Source organism: Penaeus japonicus, unplaced genomic scaffold, assembly GCF_977035675.1.
Source record: "Penaeus japonicus unplaced genomic scaffold, GWHDUDI00000001_assembly GWHDUDI00000011, whole genome shotgun sequence".
NCBI classification, from domain to species: Eukaryota; Metazoa; Arthropoda; class Malacostraca; order Decapoda; family Penaeidae; genus Penaeus; species Penaeus japonicus.
Window position 1 is genome coordinate 41,224,819 of NW_028234413.1, and position 21,245 is coordinate 41,246,063.

At 39.8% G+C, this 21,245-nt stretch overlaps 1 protein-coding gene across 1 annotated transcript; it reads right to left on the reverse strand.

Moving 5' to 3' along the window:
• Positions 1-4,272: 4,272 nt before the first annotated feature.
• Positions 4,273-20,880, reverse strand: LOC147471048 (uncharacterized). Its single transcript, XM_086541462.1, has 16 exons — positions 16,915-20,880; positions 15,720-15,913; positions 14,674-15,551; positions 14,012-14,135; positions 13,237-13,689; positions 12,575-12,636; positions 11,391-11,493; positions 11,197-11,205; positions 10,349-10,372; positions 9,108-9,288; positions 8,885-9,024; positions 8,572-8,761; positions 8,261-8,365; positions 7,762-7,956; positions 4,845-5,164; positions 4,273-4,578 (listed from the first exon to the last, which is right to left on the reverse strand). Exons 1-16 carry the CDS (start codon positions 20,754-20,756, stop codon positions 4,367-4,369), a joined length of 7,032 nt encoding a protein of 2,343 aa, XP_086397588.1. The 5' UTR covers positions 20,757-20,880; the 3' UTR covers positions 4,273-4,366.
• Positions 20,881-21,245: the final 365 nt, after the last annotated feature.

Here is a 21,245-nt window from a genome sequence, read left to right on the forward strand (position 1 = left end):
AATGGACCGACAAAAAAAAAAAAAAAATGAATAATGATAATTAATAGGTTAGGACAAAAGGACAAATATCCGAAACGAACATTTTCACAAAACTCAACCTGCAGAGTCTATGACACAACCACCCGTCAAATGTAGAAAAAAAGTATAAATGAGACGGAATAATTTTCACAACACAAAAGATGTTATTATCATATTTCGATTTAATGTTATTCTGAAGACGGAGTAATCAGAAACACGACAAAAACAAAAACAAAAACTCTCATGTTGTGAAAATTATTCCTTCTCGTTTAAACCTTTTTTTCTACACAACCACCCTTCGCAAACTCGTGCCATCTACCTAAAATCACTTCACTAAACCACCTACCCCTTTCCCATCTCCAAAAAACAAAAGAGTTATAAAGGCTTTATCTCTTTCTCTTCCTCTATGAAAAGAAAACAAAATGCATCATACCGTTTGGAAGCGAAGGCTCGTGCGTTCCAGTGAACCAGTGTTTCGAAACAGCTTCCTTTGTCAGCATCGAAGCTTTTCTGAAGCATGCTTGTATTTATTTTAAGTATGGACTTTTATAAGTGTTTTTTATTTATTATTATTATTCTATTTTTTATTTTATTTACTTATTTATTTATCTGTTATTATTATTATTATTATTATTTTTTTTTTTGGGGGGGTGTTTATGATGGAATAGGAATCATCAGGAAGAGGAATGCGATTAATTAACAGAATTGGTAAATGAAATCTAGAAAGGTTCAAGTGAAATTCTTCGAGACAACTGATTATGTTTTTATTATCCGAGTGACAGTTTCATACTGTGTGAATTATCTAGCTTGGGAAAATTTGTAATTGATAATTTCTTTAGAATTGTTTGACTCTAAAAGTGTACTAAAAACGGTAATGCCACATTTTACTTTAAGAAATGAATTATTCATATTCACACTTTTGTCACTCCCTACTTGTAATAAGATCAAAATGAATAATTTTAATAGTATAGGGGTTTTTAAAACGTGTTCACATTTGCCTTCATTAAAATCTGACATTTTTCTCTCTTAAACTACTATAAAATAAGCATGACTATTTTTGAGTCACACAATCCATACAGACTGTGTTGATATGGCATGAATCTGGTTGTAATTTCACCCTCAGCAACTTCACCCTTCTCCTCCTGCAACGAACTATACAGTGTGTAAGTTACTATTTCTTTAGATGTGAATAATCGCTATTTAAGTTGTAGATTACAGCCTCTACTCTCTCTCTCTCTCATTCTCTCTTCTCTCTCTCTGTCTCTCTCTGTCTTTCTCTCTCTCTTTCTTTCTCTCTTTCTTTCGCTCTCTCTATTTCTTTCTCTCTCTCTCTTGCTCTCTCTTTCTTTCTTTCTCTATCTCAGTCTCTCTCTCTCTCTTTCTCTCTCTGTTTTAGCGATTTATTTAATTTTCTAAAAGCTGTCAACAGCATTCTCTTTCGCCATTTTCCAGCATTATCACCATTATTTAGTCCTTAATACACACTTTGATTAGAAAGAATAATTTTCTTTTATGGTTCAATGATCATTATCAAATAAACAATTTTCTCATTCTCTATCTCCATGGACACCTCATGAAAAAGAAACATATTTTCCAGCTTAAATTTGTTTTTATTATTATTGTTATTATCATAATCACTATCATTATTCATCATCATCATTATCATCCTTATCATCACTATTACTATCTTTGTAATCATAATTATGATTAAACAATAACCAAAATGTATTCGCTTTCTCTCTGCCATTCCACGAAAACCACGTGAAAATAGGCCCCCAATTCTACCTAAAATCGACTCTTGTTATTATCATTCTCAAAAATTCACAATTCTACATAAGAGAATAACCTTAAAAATCAGGTTATTTCTCCAGGTTATTTCCCTTCCCAGTACCATTCTTCTTGAACCACACGAAACCAGGTACTATTTCGAACCTTTTGTTATTATCGTCACCGAATCCTAAATATAAACAAAGAACCAATACCAGACTCGAACCTTTTGTTATTATCATCACCGAATCCTAAATATAAACAAAGAACCAATACCAGACTCGAACCTTTTGTTATTATCATCACCGAATCCTAAATATAAACAAAGAACCAATACCAGACTCGAACCTTTTGTTATTATCATCACCGAATCCTAAATACAAACAAGAAACCAATACCAGACTCGAATCTTTTGTTATTATCGTCATCGAATCCTAAATATAAACAAAGAACAAGTACCAGACTCGAATCTTTTGTTATTATCATCACCGAATCCTAAATATAAACAAAGAACAAGTACCAGACTCGAACCTTTTGTTATTATCATCACCGAATCATAAATATAAACAAAGAACCAATACGAGGCTCTCTCACACTCCCTCTTCCTCCCTCTACCAGTCTGCGAGAACCACACACGAACCATCAACCGTATAGTAGGAGGCAAGGAAGCTACCGTTGATGAATGACCTTGGATGGTTGCCCTTCTCACCCTCGACGATGACTATTATGGCGTCGACGACTATGACGAGGTTGAGGACGATGAACAAGACCTTCCGGAAATACGACAGTTCTGCGGTGGAGTTCTGGTGAGGGAGGGAGAGAGGGAGAGAGGGGGAGAGGAAGGGAGGGAGGGAGGGAGGGAGGGAGTTCTGGTGTCCGCCATGCACGTGCTTACTGCCGCTCACTGTGTTCGGTGAGTGTGCGAGGGAGGGAGGGAGAGAGGGAGGGGAGGGAGGGAGGTAGGGAGGGGAGGGAGGGAGGTGGGGAGGGAGGGAGGGAGAGAGGGAGGGTGGGAGGGAGGCAGGGAGGGAAAGGAGAGAGAGAGAGGGAGGGTGGGAGGGAGGGAGAGAGGGTGAGAGGGAGAGAGAGGGAGGGAGGGAGGGAGGGAGGAAGGAAGGGAGGGAGGGAGGAGTTAGAGAGAGAGAGGGAGGGAGGGAGAGAGGAAGGAAGGGAGGGAGAGGGCGAGAGGCTTTCCGTTTCATGTTTCTTTACAAAACGATTAAAAAGCCTTTACTTTCATATGCAACTCTCTCACTTTAAGTCATAGCACTCGCCAGCAACGGAAACCTTCGAGTCATATATGCATTACGTTGCATATTACTGCAAGCTCCACGCTGAGACGGCACGGCATTAATATCAGTAATTAAAGTAGCCAAGGGTAGTGCTGATAAAAAAGTTATATCAACGCTGCTCTGCCCGAAGAGCGTGTGAGTGTGGGAATCAGTCTGTGCTTCTACTTCGTGCCTCCCAAGCATGAATCAGCGACCCTTTTTGGTCACTCGTGTCAAAACAAAGACACGACACGCCACTGCTTTGATTCTTAATTAGTAAACATAGATTATATCTTTGGCTACTCGATTGACTAGGGAGACTCTGGACGATTCCCTGCCCGCCTGCTCTCGCTACCCAGACGTTTCCTCTCGCATGACCTGTGCATGAAGGATAATACCATAATTTTGACATGGCGGTCACTTTACATCCTGAGACTTCATGCATGGAGCATCATGTAAACTGGTCGGATAACAGGGACAATGGATATAATGAATATTAAAAGGATATCTTTTTCTTTTTTTCTATATTGTTCTTTTTCGTGTTTGGTAATCGTTAATTTGTTTTATTTACCCAAGAAACTATTTTGGTCAGCCTCGTTTTATGGGGTCACATCGCCCAAAACTCATCTACTACCAATTTATATTACCTAAGGGTTAAACTGTTACCTTTTATGACGCTTTAAATACTCCTCTCCTATCGTTCATTGAATTTCCATAATTTTTTCCAAACTTTACCTTTATAGGCACAGCTGTAGCCATAGAGACACAGGCGAGGACGAACACCTGTGCACATTGACGTATCTATTGAACACATCAGCCATTTCTCTTCTTTTATGATTTTAATACAAGTCTTTTGTGTATATTTGGTGATTTTTTTTTTACTCATAAATAGCAAAGAATGATACAGGACACCAAGATAACACATTGTGAAGTTGTGAATGTGTTTTTGAATTTTAAGGTATTTTCTTAATTTAATCTTATTTTAGATGATCTACTTTCTGAGAATGAATTAAGGATCAGGGTAAAAAAAAAAAAAAAAAAAAAAAAAAAAAAAAAAAAAAAAAAAAAAAAAAAAAAAGCAAGTTCAGGAAACAGTTTTAATTCAATAAATTTTATTATCTCAATAAATCTTTTAACATTCGTAGCAAATATTTTTTTGTAATCATTTTCATATATATATATTGTACATTTATCAAGAGCCAATCCTTGGAAACAGTTTTAATTCAATAAATTTTATTATTTAAATATTTTTTTTTACATTTGTAGCAAATAATTTTCTGTAATTATTTTCATATATTTTTGTACATTTATCAAGAACCAATCCTTGGTTTCCTCCGTTTTCCTTTTGGTTGCTGGCGCTTCAGAGACCATTCTAAATTCTCTATCAAGATGGAAACAAAAACCCTCCAGTCTTCTGTAGCTTCCCTTGCCTCAAGGTGTTCCTGGAGCTGAAAGTCCTTTACAGGAGACCCTCTTGTATCAGCAGTGCTTTCCTTTGGTCGACCATCGTTCTCCTGATATGTAAACATTTAATTGTGTATGCTTGTGATGACCCGTCTTTTGCTCTGTATATATTTCAACATGTTGACATAGCTGTAAGGTTTTGTAAAATATATGTGAGCCCAAAGAGGGACTAAGATTGGGGTGAGGATAACCTATGTTACCTCATCCTTTTGAGATGTACGTAATCACATGTCTCAATAAACTCGTCAAAGTAAAAAAAAAAAAAAAGTCCTTGGCAGAGGGTCATTCTTAAAGCTGTTGGAGCAGCAAGATCTTCGTCCCTACTAGTCTTCTCTTCCTGGACCTCCATTTGGCCTAAATGGGATTTTCTATCGGCAGTGGTTTTGTTCTCGGGTTGACCTTCTCCTCCGTGGGTTCTTGATTCTGTTGGTGCTGGAAGATCTTTCTCACTACTAGCCTCATCTGAGATAGAACTTTTGGAAACCTCAATAACAGATTTTCTGGCTGATGAGCACCAAATGATGGAATTGCGGACCTCTATCGGAGTACATTCGCCAGACGGGGGTACCCATATGAAGACCTTTTGCGAAGGAGAAAAATTGGCATAACAATTTTTTTCTTGCAAAACGTTAGTTTTCATATAGCTGGAAGAGAAAATGATAAAATGACAGCATACAAATGGTGTTCCTGAATAATGTGACTCATATTATTATTATTATTATTATTTTTTTTTTTTTTAAGAGCTCTCAAGCGATTTCCAGGATTTGTTTACATTTCTCTGCCCGACAACTACCAAAGAAATTTTCAGTGCAGTAACAAAATTAATAAGTAGTATGAAGACCGACAACTCAATGACAGAAATAATAACTGAAAAATAAAAAACTTGGCCTCAACAATAAAAGCAATAATGCAATATCTCTATGGAGAAAATATTTCTTTGGAATGCAAGATCAATACTAAACAAACAGAATTAAACCACCTAATTTACAAAAAAAAAAAAAAAAAATTATAATGAATTAATTAATTATGAAATAATCAGAAAAGGTAGAACAGATCAAGTGAAAGGACGATTAGCTTTCTGCGTAAAGAGTAATTCACAATTTAAAAGTATTATATTTAGGAGACAGATTTAAGCATAAAATAGAAACACTAGGATTAAATATTAATTATAAAGATAAATGGCTGAATACACTTTTAATATATAATCCTTGTAACAAAATAGAAACAAAAGAAATAGAATACAACGCAGAACAATTAGGAGAACCAAAACTAATAATAAGAAACTTAACAGTCACCATCCTTAAATAGAATCCAAAGTTAAATGCAAAACTAGCAAACAAAACTGGAAGAAATATTTTGACTTCCTAAACAAAAATAATTTAATATTATCAACCCCACCTGGCCAAACCACAAGAATAGACTCAAGAAATTCAAAAGAAACAACAATAGGGGACTCCAACCCTTAGTCACTTTAAAATAAGTACAGGACCACACCTAACCAGTGATCATCTTCCAGTGATCATTAATATAAGATACAACCAAAATTACAACAACCGAAAGAAAAGAAATGGAGATTTTAAAAAGAGGGATGGATAGACTATAACAAAGAATTAAATACTAAAGATGTAATAGATATAAGCTCTCCAGAGAAATTAATAGAATTACAGGAGAAAAAATACTTTAAATTCGGAAGTCAAAACATAAAAGATAAACCAAACAAGCCATGGTTAAATGACAAATGTAATTAAATAATAAAAAATAAATAAAGTTTATAATAAATGGAGGAAAACCCAAGTAAGGAAACCCAAACGGATTATAAAACATTAGCAAAAACGAAACAAAGTATACAGAAAAAAACAAACGAAATCCTGGGAAAACTTTAGCAATTCTCTCAGCTTAACCCCTCCAAAAATGATATGGAAATTCATTTAAAAAAAGAAGAATGGCAAGACATCAAGGTTGGACTACCCAATAATCACTATCAACCAACCTATGTCAGACAGATCAATGTAGGTAGAATTATTCAAAGATGAATTCCAAAGAGTAGTTTGTGAAAAAAACAACTAACTGAAACAGAAAGAAAAAGCTTATTTGAACTCCCAGACACAAAAGGCTTTAAAAATAAAATGACGATTGCAGAATTAAATGCAGTGTTAAACAACACTAAAAATAATAAAGCATATGGACCAAATGAAGTTCCTATGAACTCTACAAAAATGCACCAAACAATATTTTTGAATGCTAACTGAAATTATTAAACCATCCTTGATCTAAGGGAACATATCCAACTCAATGTAAAAAACACAATAGTAAACCCATTGTCAAAACCAAACAAAAAACAGAAAAACCAAAATCTTACAGATTTATAAGCAGAATATCATGTATTGGCAAACTATCTGAAGGAATAATTACAAGACTTTTGAACTGGTGGATTGAACAAAATAAGATATTAGACAAAGATCTGACAGAAGCACAACAGATGCTTTACATACAATAGATATGCACATAAACAAAGCATTCAAAGACAAGACATATGCACTTGTAGCATGCATGGATCTAGAAAAAAGTTTTTGACAATGTTAACCACGATGCAATATTAATAAAAATGGCAAAATTAGGAATTACAGGAATCATATTAAAACGGACCCACAATCGTTGTAAAAAGAAAGAACTTATGTAATCAAAATAGGTAATCAGAGCTCAACACAAGGCAAATTCTCAAGTGGAGTCCCACAAGGCGAAAGTGACCGCAGAAGGTCCAACTTTATTTAAAATTATATTGACAGACCTGAAACTCCCAACAGAGTAATATACGCAGAATGATATACGTAGATGACACAACGATATTGTTACACCACCCCCACCTTCTACCCACCAACACCAGGCAGGCTAGGCAGGTGGCATGCTTAATCATAGGGTCATGAACACAGAACAGCTACAAGAGGAACCTAATACCACAACGGCCCACAATACCACGAGGGGAAACACCGTGAAGCGGGGCAGGGCACGAAGGAAGCACAATAACACTAGTCTTTCCTTTATTTACACAAGTTCTTCGCACACCACACCATCCCATGGGCACAATACAAGGGGAACAAGCACATTACACTACACAGTACAAGACCCACTGGTGTAACACTATCCCCTCCCTACTAAAGCAGACGACCCATCTGCTCCGAAATACCTAAAAACGAAATAAACAAATCAAAACGTAGAGAAAATTAGTTCTCAGAAACAACACAAATCTCTTTCATCCAGCGCGGCCTTCGTTGCTCCCGCCGGGGTCGTAGGCGGCAGGTAGGCGGTGACACCCAGAGGGGCATCTCCAGCTCCAAGACCTGGCTCAGGGTCGCCTTTGACGTCTGCCGTATTGCCTTCACCATCCAAATACTCGTCCACATCTCCGTCAGCGTCTGCCACGTCCTCATCGCCGCTGCTAGGGCTTACGTCATCCTCTCTTCACGGCGGCCTCAGGAGTACTGCCCCGGCCCGTGGTAACACCACATCCGGTCCACGTAGACAACAGCCGGCCATTTCCGCCCTCAGCGAATACGGTAGGTGACGTCAGAGAGGGCCGCTGGCACTATTTACGGCCCTGATAGTGGCTTCGGCGAGAGCCCTCTCTTCCAGCAGGGGCTATGCAGCCACACTCTGTCACCCACGTTGTACCTCACTTCCCTCATGTGCAAGTTGTGGGTCTACTTCATGGCCTGGCCGGCCACCTCGAACTTTTCATGCACTTGTCATGCACATCCACCAGTCTCTCTGACGATTCATCTAAGTGCTCCATTTGCTCACAGGTGCCCAGCTTGGCACCAGCGGGCTCCTTCCATTCCTCTTTGAAGCTGTTAGCCACCAGCACCATAGCTCACTCATCTCCCGCTCCAACAAGACTCCGCCCGACTGCTATGTCATCACCCATCTGCAGGTTTTCAATAAGCTCCACCATGCCTTCCACTCTATGAATCTCTCATGATAGTCACTCAATCGTAACTACCTCTGAACAGTCAACCTCCAGAAGCAAGGGCACATCTTCACCTCGCACCCTCACCAACTTCTGTCCAAGATCGACACACACTTACTCTGCGTCAGGTAGTCAAGGCCCAGCAAGCATGGCTCGTCCAGATCGGCGACGTACACTGGCAGCCGCTGCACCGCGCTGCCCACGTCAAGACGAGCCTCCACTGGCCCCTTGAGCTGCACACAATCCCCCGTGACGCCACACAGCCTCTGTGGTGTGTCTGGAGGTCGCATAGTGGCCAACATGTCAGGCCACGCTAAAGTCTTCTTAGCCAAAGGCAACATGGTTTCCTATCTACTGAGCCCTCCACATGCATCATGCTGGTTGTTCGACTGCAGCCTACAATTTGGGTCCAGGAACTGAGGACAGCTGGTTTTCGGCCTCCTTCTCCAGCCTGTCTGACTTTTCCGCCTGCACCACTTCTTTAACTTAGGGACAGGCACTAAGGTGGTGACCAGACCTGCCACTGTCCTTGCAGCACTGCTGGAAGGCATTAGAATCCAGCCGGTTGAGGGGACGCACTCTCCGCTCCCTCGGACACCGACTGCACCTGTGCCCTTTCTCACCTCAGCCCCAACATGAGCTGTGGAATCTGTACAGGCTCACCTTGCCTGACATTGACTTCATTTTCACCTTCCAGCCCGAGGTCACATCGGTTCTGGGCGGCCGCCCCTTGGGCACTGTTTGCCTTCAAGAAGGCCTTGAACTCGAAGGCCCTTGCCAGCACCACCTGCAGGTCGCCAATAACTGCCAATAATTAAGAAAAAAAAAAACTAGAAATTTACAGTATAAAATACAGCTTTAAGATTGGCCACAGGATGTTTTAAATCCACCCCAATATTCATTAACAAACAAATCCCCCATAACAGTCAGGATAAGAGAACTAAAATGTAAACAGATGATAAAGATATTAGAAAAAACAACAACAACAGAAAACATGCCCATAAAAGGATTAACACATCTAGATATAAAAGAATACAACCCCACTACAGATAAAAGGACGTTAGTCCATAGAACCAAAAGAACTTTCAAAGAAATAAAAGTGAACCTAAAAATAAGCATCATACCAAATATATCTCCCATTCCACCATGGGATGACATTTCCAAGCACATAAAACACTTTATGAACAATTTCACAAAAAAAAAATCTTCCTCATCAGATAATTATAAACCAATTTCGAGAAATAGAAAGTACAAAATACATAAACCACCTGAAAATATTCACAGATGGATCCAAAATTTAAAAAACCTAACTCCACATCAGAAGCAATATATATACATACAAGAAACAAACATAATAACAATCTGGAAACTATCAAAAAACATACAAATCACAAACGCAGAACTTTTTGCGATAAAGAAAGGTTTGAAATACATCCAAAACAACAAATTAACAAACAGTAATATTCACAGACTCGGCAATGCAGCTCATAAAAGATCATAAATAAAAAAATTACAAACAAATCATATATGAAATACAACAGCTGTTATACACGTTAAACAAAGACCAAAATCTAAACACAACAATACAGTGAATACCATCACACAAAAACATAAAAGGTAATGAAATAATAGACCTTGCAGCCAAGAAGGCTCACCAACGAAAGACAAAAACAACATCATAAAAGAAATAATACACAAAAAACAAAATAATTGGGAAGAACAACTAAACCAAAGCTTTATCCCTAAAAAAACTATTTCCTCAAAAATAACAGCCCCCGACCATGGTCTAGAGCCAAAAATAGAAAGTTGGATGCATGTCTGTCAAGAATCCTAACTAAACATACAAGACTAAAACAACATTTACACAGACTCAGAATGGAAACTGATCCTGCATGCAGATGAAGATTTAGAACACTTAACACTCCAATGTCCAAGATTTAATTCACACAGAGTGAAACTACTTGATACACTAAAATAATAATATATAAACAATCCTGACATCTTTATTAATTACAGGAGCCTACCAACCACCAGTTAAGAAGTATTACATTCTAAGGCATATGAAGATCTTTTTTCATAGATCAAAACTGATAGATTTAAGTCACAAGAACACAAGAAGGTCCTAAGAAAATTGGATCTAAGGGATATAGACATCAAAAGTCTAAAACTCTATAAAAGAAGAACTCTGATGTTCTCCGCTCAAGTGTCTTCAAAAGAAATCGTCCTTTTTAAGCTAATGTTCTCCACTCAAGTGTCTTCAAAAGAAATCGTCCTTTTTAAGCTAATGTTCTCCACTCAAGTGTCTTCAAAAGAAATCGTCCTTTTTAAGTTAATGTTCTCCACTCAAGTGTCTTCAAAAGAAATCGTCCTTTTTAAGTTAATGTTCTCCACTCAAGTGTCTTCAAAAGAAATCGTTCTTTTTAAGTTAATGTTCTCCACTCAAGTGTCTTCAAAAGAAATCGTCCTTTTTAAGTTAATGTTCTCCACTCAAGTGTCTTCAAAAGAAATCGTCCTTTTTAAGCTAATGTTCTCCACTCAAGTGTCTTCAAAAGAAATCGTCCTTTTTAAGCTAATGTTCTCTGCTCAAGTGTATTCCACTAAAACAATTATAATTAGATTTCACAGTATGCTTGAAATAGGTTTTTATCCATGCATATAATTTAGGACTTAATTAAAGAAGGTTGACCAAGATAGCAGTAATATTAGCCACACTAATAGAGACTAAGGGAAAAAAGTTTTGTAATATATTCATATATCAATCAGAGAATATTAAGGCTGATGTTCTTGGCCCTTTATAATTGGTTTGCTATGGCATTCTTATATTGAGAACCATTACTAAGCATTCTGGTGAATCTTTGGTCATTTATTTATGTTAATTAATATTATAGTCTTCTCTGTTTCTTTACTCACACTTAACCCTCTTGTGCACCAGTATGTGTCATAAGTTTTCTTTCCAATACCTAATTTGTTAAGAAGCACTAATGGCATATCCATGTGCTTCACATAAACCTGCATAGTATCCAGTGTAAACTCATATATGGGTACATATTGTTACGCCGGCCGCCTCGTCTATCTGCCACCAACACGAGGCAGGCTAGGCAGACGGCGTGATAACCACAGGGTCGTGAACACAGAACAGCTCCAAGAGGCACCGAACACCACAGCGTCCCAGAACACCACGAGGGGAAACGCCACGTGGAGAGGCAGGGCACGAAATAAACACACAATAACAGTCTTTCCTTTATTTACACTAGTTCTTTACCCGTACACTTTTCTATAGGCACCATACAGGGGGGTAAGCAGCACATCACACTGCACAATACAGCTTATAACAGGGCAACAAAGTATATCAGGTCACAAGGGGCACACGCGAGGTCTTCCCAGGGGCAGCAGCTAACTGCGTCTGTCCTGGCCTCGTTCCTCCGCTGCTCCTGCCCAGACGTTGCGTCATGTTTGTCCAGCTTACATCATTTTATTAGTAACACATGTTTCGCACAGAGACAAAGACCCACTGGCGTAGCAATATCTTATTCATAGACTTGAAAGGACTGCAGTGTTATTGTTTTAGTATTAGTATTAATGTTTTTCATAAATTGATAAGGTATATGTCAGGAATAGCTGCAATTTTAGATAATATGGTTGATTGATATGTAAAGTTATGAATAATTGTTTAGGAGAAATTTCCACTATAGATCTATTAATTTGTTTTTATTGCCATGTTGCAGATCAGCATAGCCTCTCTCTCTCTCTCTCTCTCTCTCTCTCTCTCTCTCTCTCTCTCTCTCTCTCTCTCTCTCTCTCTCTCTCTCTCTCTCTCTCTCTCTCTCTCTCTCTATGTCAATTATTCTTAGGGATATTAGGTGTCTTTAGATAGATGTAAGCCTGAACTTTTGCACACTAAAATATATAATTTTTTTTCAATTATTATGTTAAATGAAGTAAATTTCTATATACTATGCTTACAACAATCTGTTAGTATGCAAGTGACAACCAATCATACGAGTCATGCACATGTAAATCTTTCATTAACCTCAATTCTTAATCCAAGGCCTGGGAAGCAGAGTAATTATAATTCAATTCACGTAGGAACTAGAAATTTAACAGAGAGGGCGTTTGGTGTCCTCAAGAGGTGGTGGGCTGTCGTTTCAGTACCTGTGAAGAACAAGTTGAAAACATCAGAAATCATCATAGCATGTGCTGTTTTGCATAATATTGCAGGATGCCACAGACTTGCTCTGGATTTACCAGATTTACCTTAGGCCTCAAAATATTCAAGAAGATAATAATCATAGAAATTTTGTAATTGAGAATTTTTTCTAAGCTTTCGATTGGTAGCTGCATTTATATTTTCTTGTACGTGTCTTTCTTTTCCTAATGATTGTATGTATGTGGGTGTTTGTCTGTCCATTTGTCTTTTTTTATCTAATGATTGTATATGCTCGTATGTATGTGTTTATGTCCATTTTTTTTTTCTTCTTCTTCTTTCTACTTAATGATGCATTTGATATTGATTTTTGTTGATGCATGCAAGATTTTTCCCCAGTACTTGTTATTTTTTTACTGTATAAATTTGTTTGTTGAATAAAACAACTTTGTATGTCTTTCTTTTTATTTTATATTTATTGGAAATATAAACTGTCCTTGCATTGGTTAAAAGAAATTATCTTAAAATAATTAAATGCTATTTCATACTAAAATATATTCTTTTCCTCAAAATTCACACAATACACTCATTTCTTCACGTATTATCACCCATTCTCCTGTGAGCCTCTGCCATTTCAACAAAGGCTTTCACGCCTGCTGCGAGAAACTGCGACAGGGAATGTGTGAACGAGTCCATATTCCTTTGGGCATTGTCGAGAAGCCGGTCTGCCTTCTCGTACAGCTTCATTTTCGCTGCATGTTCCTCCTCCAGCAGTCTTTTCTTTGTTTGTAGCCAGTCATCTCGGCTAGCTTCAGTAGTCTGGTAGCTCTCATCCAGACTTTGGCATTTCCTTTTTCTGGAGGCTTGGTCGTACTGGCTGGTTGATGGAATGTGGGGTGAAGAAGTGGGAGAAGTGGGAGAAGTGGGAGAAGTAGAAGGGCCAGGCAAAGGAAAAGTTACTGGGGAAGGTGTGTATGGCACAACTGGTGGGGGGGGAATTGGTGCAATTACTGGTGGGGAAGGTTCGGGTGGAACTACTGATGTGGAGGGTGTGGGTGGAACTACTGATGTGGAGGGTGTGGGTGGAACTGATGGGGAGGGTGTGGGTGGAACTACTGGTGGGGATGGTGTGGGTGGAACTGATGTGGAGGGTGTGGGTGGAACTACTGGTGGAGAAGGTTCGGGTGGAACTACTGATGTGGAGGGTGTGGGTGGAACTACTGATGGGGAGGGTGTGGGTGGAACTACGGATGGGGAGGGTGTGGGTGGAACTACTAGTTGGGAAGGTTCGGGTGGAACTACGGATGGGGAGGGTGTGGGTGGAACTACTGATGGGGAGGGTGTGGGTGGAACTACGGATGGGGAGGGTGTGGGTGGAACTACTGGTTGGGAAGGTTCGGGTGGAACTACTGATGTGGAGGGTGTGGATGGAACTACTGGTGGGGAAGGTTCGGGTGGAACTACTGTGGGAGGTGTGGTGTGGAATATGGTGGGAGTGTGGGTGGAACTACTGATGGGGACGGTGTGGGTGGAACTACTGATGTGGAGGGTGTGGGTGGAACTACTGGTGGAAAAGGTTCGGGTGGAACTACTGATGTGGAGGGTGTGGGTGGAACTACTGGTTGGGAAGGTTTGGGTGGAACTACTGATGTGGAGGGTGTGGGTGGAACTACTGATGGGGATGGTGTGGGTGGAACTGATGTGGAGGGTGTGGGTGGAACTACTGGTTGGGAAGGTTCAGGTGGAACTACGGATGGGGAGGGTGTGGGTGGAACTACGGATGGGGACGGTGTGGGTGGAACTGATGTGGAGGGTGTGGGTGGAACTACTGGTTGGGAAGGTTCGGGTGGAACTACTGATGTGGAGGGTGTGGGTGGAACTACTGATGGGGACGGTTCGGGTGGAACTACTGATGTGGAGGGTGTGGGTGGAACTACTGATGGGGACGGTTCGGGTGGAACTACTGATGTGGAGGGTGTGGGTGGAACTACTGGTGGGGAAGGTTCGGGTGGAACTACGGATGGGGAGGGTGTGGGTGGAACTACTGGTGTGGGAGGTGTGGTGGAACTGTGGGAGGGTGTGGGTGGAACTACTGGTTGGGAAGGTTTGGGTGGAACTACTGATGGGGAGGGTGTGGGTGGAACTACTGATGGGGAGGGTGTGGGTGGAACTACTGGTTGGGAAGGTTCGGGTGGAACTACGGATGGGGAGGGTGTGGGTGGAACTACTGGTGGGGATGGTGTGGGTGGAACTGATGTGGAGGGTGTGGGTGGAACTACTGGTTGGGAAGGTTCGGGTGGAACTACGGATGGGGAGGGTGTGGGTGGAACTACTGGTTGGGAAGGTTCAGGTGGAACTACGGATGGGGAGGGTGTGGGTGGAACTACTGGTTGGGAAGGTTCGGGTGGAACTACGGATGGGGAGGGTGTGGGTGGAACTACTGGTTGGGAAGGTTCGGGTGGAACTACGGATGGGGAGGGTGTGGGTGGAACTACTGGTGGGGAGGGTGTGGGTGGAACTACTGATGGGGAGGGTGTGGGTGGAACTACTAGTTGGGAAGGTTCGGGTGGAACTACGGATGGGGAGGGTGTGGGTGGAACTACTAGTTGGGAAGGTTCGGGTGGAACTACGGATGGGGAGGGTGTGGGTGGAACTACTGGTGGGGAAGGTGTGTGTGAAGCAACTGGAGTGGAAGGCACAGGAACAACTGATGAAAGACAGGAAGTAGGTGAAGGAGAAGAAGGTAAGATAGGTGCTGATTGAGGGAGATGAAAATTTGGAGAAGTTGAAGGACAAGGAAGAGATGAAAGAAAAAGATTAGTGGAAGAGTAAAGAGGTGACTGCTGATGCTGTTGGTAGAGGGAGCTTGATGGACTGTGGTTGTCCATTGTGGTGGCAATATCAGGGGTGACCGTAACTTCAGCTGAAAGGAAAATCATAAATGATTATAATGAACTATTTCATGGATGATGTACAGCAGAATTGATCAGTCAGCAAGTAAAAAGAGCTAAATAACTGAATAAAAGGAAGCAAGATGATGTATTACACATGTGAATACAGTATACCAAAACCCCTCGCCTTTTTATCCTACCTGAGGTGGGAATGGGCTCAAAATCATCCTCTCTTTCTTGGGGCATTGCCATGGAATCACAGGAGTTGTTGTTCATGGCCAACTCCTGTCCCATCATCTCCCTTGCCTGAGTCACGGCCGCTGTATACTCTGGTGGCAGGTCTCCCCCAGTGGCACCAACACTGCGGCAAAACTTTGACTCCTCTTCCATCACTCTGAAAAATGATATGATGATATAAAACAGCTATTCTGATTTACTGAAAAGAACTATATATGAGAGAAAATTTGAATTTCTGTGATCAGGATGTGGATGAACATCACCCACATTTTACTTTTTTTTAAGATCATTATCATTATAATCATTGTTATTATATTTCTTATCAATATTATCATTACTACTATTATTTTACTATTTTTATTACTATTTAGTTTTAGGCTACACCTACACACACATGTATTCTGGGCAAACAGAACCATAAAAGTAGATATATTATTACTGATATTTCTATAATTGTCATCATTAATATTAACCAAAATTACAATCAATATAATACATTATATCAAACCATCATTCTAACCATAATTATTGACAATAATTTTATCATTATCATCATTATTATGACTACTACTAATAACATCATTAATACTATCACTATTATCCTAATCATTATTACTATTACTATCATTGTTATCTTTATTACTGCTAATATCACTATTATGAAAATCCAAAAATATGCGAGGCAGTATTAAATCTATGGAGGCCTCTTAAAAATATGACTAACAACTTGAAGTTTCCTTTTCAATTCCTTTGCAATTCTTGCAACATACATAACTTACTCTATAACATTAAATGACTATGTAATAACCTTTATACTACAACTTAAAAATTATGCACTGACCCTACATTTTTATTGGCAATGTTTGCATTGAATTGCCTTGCATCACTGCCCTTAAATGTATATGCAATTCAACATTATCTAATCTTTAGGGAGAAGGTGGTCACGGAAGGATCACTTGCCATAATGTGTTCAAATTGATGAAATTTGTTTCGTTCTTTAATTATTTTATCACAATATAAACACCAAAAGCAATGTTTCGTTGCCTATGGTTTTCTTTCCATAGCGCTTCATGTGTAAGTACCAAGACTAACTGATTATTGAATGCGTGTTATTCTCTTAATAACATAAGCAAACAGAATTTATAATTTGAACCTTACCTTTGTGTGACGTGATCCCAAGCTCTTTTTAATTGGGCGCCGTCATGCGGCTTTTGCCTGGGATTTGTGGCATTGGAGTTCCTCGTCACTTCTTCCCAGGCCTGTTTCTCTTTGCCGAGGAGCTTACCATCCTGGCTTCTGCACTGCCGCTCAGAAATGAGGGCTGCTAGGCATTCCTGCTGGCACTCAGTGAGAGGGGTGGCACACTCTACACGCTTGGGGCCGTCCATTGTTTCCTCTAGTTGATCGCCTCCTAGTTCTGTTCCTTTTGAAAGATCTTCCTCACTACTACTTTCCACAGAGCTGGAACTTTCCTCAAACTCCTTTAAGCCAGATTTTTTCTCTGGTTGATCTTCCACATAAGATCTTATTTCTGTTCTTTCTGAAATATCTTCCTCACTACTACTTTCTTCAAACTCTGGTTGGTCTTCCACATGAGATCTTAATTCTGTTCTTTCTGAAATATCTTCCTCACTAATGCTTTCTTCAAACTCTGGTTGGTCTTCCACATGAGATCTTAATTCTCTTCTTTCTGAAATATCTTCCTCACTTCTACTTTCTTCAAACTCTGGTTGGTCTTCCACATGAGATCTTAATTCTGTTCTTTCTGAAATATCTTCCTCACTAATGCTTTCTTCAAACTCTGGTTGGTCTTCCACATGAGATCTTAATTCTGTTCTTTCTGAAATATCTTCCTCACTAATGCTTTCTTCAAACTCTGGTTGGTCTTCCACATGAGATCTAAATTCTGTTCTTTCTGAAATATCTTCCTCACTACTGCTTTCCTCAGAGCTGGAACACTCAGGGGATATTCTTAATGGTGGAAGATCTTCCTCACTACTAGTCTCCCCGGAGCAAAAACCTTCCTCAACTTCTTTTACACAAGACTTTCTTGCAACAGGGGCTTTTTTCTCTCTCACATGCAACCTTAATCTTGTTGAAGCTGGAAGGTCTTCTTCACTGCAAGGAACACTGATGGAACATCCTTCTGATTCCTGCTCAGCCTCTGGGGACTTTCGTGCCTTGGGTTCTGCTTCGGGAATGTCATCACTGACAGGATTTTGAGTCGCTGTCTGCTTCTGGATCCCTTCCTTCCGCACGTTCCTCAGACAATTTCTTAAAATTGAGAACGTGGTCAGCTTATCTTCCCATTTCTTATTTTCATTTTTGTTGTGGCTTTCAAGATGGTGGTCCAGCTGAGATCTCCAAATAAAGTTCTTCTTGCAGGGTGAACAACGGAATGGTTTGTCACTTCGGTGACTTTTTACATGTGTTTCGAGAATGCATTTTGTTTTGAAATATTCATCACAGTAATAGCATTTGAATTCTTTACCGTAAGTACTAACTTTCACATGTTGCAGGAGGTCGGCCTCATCAAAAAACTTCTTATCACAGTGTGGACACACAAATTTACTTAGATCTCGATGAATTTTCACATGTTGTTTTAGTTCCCGTATTGTGATGAATTTTACCCTACACTGAGAACACTGGTAAACCGCGTCACTGACGTGTATTTTCCCGTGCTGTATCAGTTCCTCCTCCGACATGAATTTTTCTTCACAGTGTGAGCACCAATATGGGCTTTCATCTGTGACTGTTTCTGAAAGAGATTTCTTGGGAGGGTGATCACTCTTATTGAAATACTGCTTCCTCTTTCGCAGTCTCCTGAGGTTATGCACCTTGCTGTGTAGGATCAGCCTGGAACTTGTGAAGAATTTCTTATCACAATGCGCACACTGGAATGTTTTTTCATCCTTGTGAACTTTTACGTGCTCCCTTAGTAAACAATATATTTCAAAAGTTTTAACACACTTGGGGCACTTGAACGGATTATTTTTAGTACTAATTTTTATATGACGCTTAAGACTAAATAGACACGTGAACTTTTGATTACAATGCACGCAAACAAATTTCTTTGTTTGTGTATGAGTCTCCTCGTGAGACCTCAGTTCATAAGCATAGGTGAATTTCCACTCACAATGAGAACACTGGTAAGGCTTATGGAGATCTGTGTGTCTCTTTGCACTGAGGTTATCAGAAGAACCATCTTTTGTAGGAGATCCACTTTGTACCTGCTGGGAAGGTGACAGCCTCTGCAGCTTTAGTAATCCTTCTGAAGGTTTTATACTTACATGGGGAATACATAAAGTCTTGTCAGTCATGCATTCCCTGTTTGCTTCTCCCTGGCCTTCTGATAGAATAGTGGAGCTTGGGGATTGTTCCTTAAGTTCTTGCTTCTCCTCACCTGAATGACTCATAACATGTTCCTTCAACTGAGACTCCCCAAGGAACTCTTTATCACAGATGGGACACTCCAGCACTTGTATATCATGGTCAACTTTGACATGATTCCTGAGGCTGCATTCTGTTTCAAAGTTTTGACTGCAATAAGAGCATCTGAAATATTCATCACTACCATTAACTCTGACATGCTTTGTAAAGTCGTCTCTCTGGTGGATATTCTCACCACAGTACTGGCAAGCGATCTCCATCTCCATCTTGTGCTTCATCTCATGCTGCCTTAATGCCTGCAGAGTCATACATTTCTTTTTACACTGTGAGCACCAAAGGGATGGCTTCTTGCTTATGTGTTTTCCTCTCTCATGCTTTCTTAAACGCTCCTTGGTTGTGAACTTTTCCTCACACTGTGAACACTCAAATGGTGGTTCAACTTCGACCGAACCTGGAGGTACATCAATATTCTGACCATCGTCTTGAACACCGCCTTTACTTTCTGATACATCAAGATCATTACCTTCAACACTTAGTCTACTTTCCTGCAACTTAAGATCGATATTTTGCACACCAAGATCAACATCTGCTACAGAGAGCTCTTCATCCTGTGCACCAAGGTTACTATCCTCAGTGCGAGATTCTTCCGATACCTGGTGGGAGCGGGTGACACTCTCTCCCTGCAGGGGGGCCTCTGAGGTGCGGCCATCTTCACGTAGAAGCTGAGATGTTGCCTTCTCACCCGCCGTCTTCCCCTTGGGTGTTTTTGAGGCCGATAAATTGTCGGACTGCTCTACAAGGTCTGAGTTTCCGTTCCTTGTATGACGTTTATTGGGTTTGTTCCTGGTGTGAATATTTTCATGCTGTTTACAGTTTCCTTTGTAACTGAACTTTTTATTGCAATATGAGCAGCTAAATGGCATCTCACCTGTGTGTATTCTTGTGTGTCTCTGTATATCAACCTTCCTTATAAAATCTTTATCACAGTATGAACATTTGAACGGTTTGTCTTCTGAGTGAAGTAATATATGCATCTTCAAAGTGCTCTTTGTAAGGAAAGTTTTGCCACAGTCTGCACAAACATATTTTTTTTCACCTGTATGAATTTTTTTATGTTTAGACAACTTTTCTCGGTTGTTAAACCTTTTTTCACACTGTGAACACTGGAAATTCTTCTCATTTGTGTGTAATTCTACATGCTTCTTCAAACCTCTTTTTGTGTAGAATTTTTTCCCACACTCTGAACACTCAAGTGTCTTTTCAGGTGCGTGTGTCTGTATATGTTCAATGAGACTCCTCTTGTTAATGAATCCTTTCTCACAAACTGCACACTGATATGGCCTTTCATTTGTGTGTAACAGTTCATGGGCTCTGAGTGACTGTTTAGAGAACAATTTCTTGCCACACTGCGAACAATCATAGGTCTTTGCATCTCCTGTGTGCTTTTTTTCGTGGGCAACATGGTTGCTCTTAACAGAGAACCTTTTACTGCAGAATGAACACTGGAAAGGCTTTTCGGCTGTATGGATCCTTTCATGCTGCTCAAGATCGCGGTTGCAGCTCAGCACCTTATTGCAGTAAGAACACTTGAAGTTCTTGGTGCTATTCATGCTATGCTGCTGAAACACACAAAGAAAACTCAGCTTAAAACACAATCAACAACATCCAGTAACATTCCTTATCCTGCGTTTAGGTACCTCAATTAATTCAAATACTATGTTAATGTTCTATCATGATAAGAGATTATTAACGTCACATGAAATGAAATAATAACAACTTCTATTTCTTAAAACCTTAAATGCAAAATGCTCATTAAATATAGTATTCAGAGAAGCATCAAGCAAGCAGCAAGATTGGAATGCCTAATAATAATATCAATATTAAGAAAAGAAAGAACTGAAAACAATATAATACTCCAATAGTTTGGTGAATGAAAAAAAAAGAAGTCATTTTCCTTTTTTTCAAAAAGCTTTCATATACATAAAATGAGTCAGACACTGGCACAACCAACGTGATCTTTCCATCACAGCAATTAACAAGACCTCCGGCATAACTCTACGATCAAGCTCTGATCAGAAGAAGGGGGAGGTTCTTCGGAT

What these genes read in the sequence shown, in the direction of transcription:
- LOC147471048 (XM_086541462.1), bottom strand. Translation starts at nt 20,756, where the DNA reads ATGAATAGCACCAAGAACTTCAAGTGTTCTTACTGCAATAAGGTGCTG. An exon ending in CTGGTGGATGTGCATGACAA is followed by an intron (nt 7,957 to 8,260) that starts GTGCATGAAAAG and finishes CGTAAGCCCTAG; the next exon opens with CAGCGGCGATGAGGACGTGG. An exon ending in GCGCTGGATGAAAGAGATTT is followed by an intron (nt 5,165 to 7,761) that starts GTGTTGTTTCTG and finishes TTTCTCTTCCAG; the next exon opens with CTATATGAAAACTAACGTTT.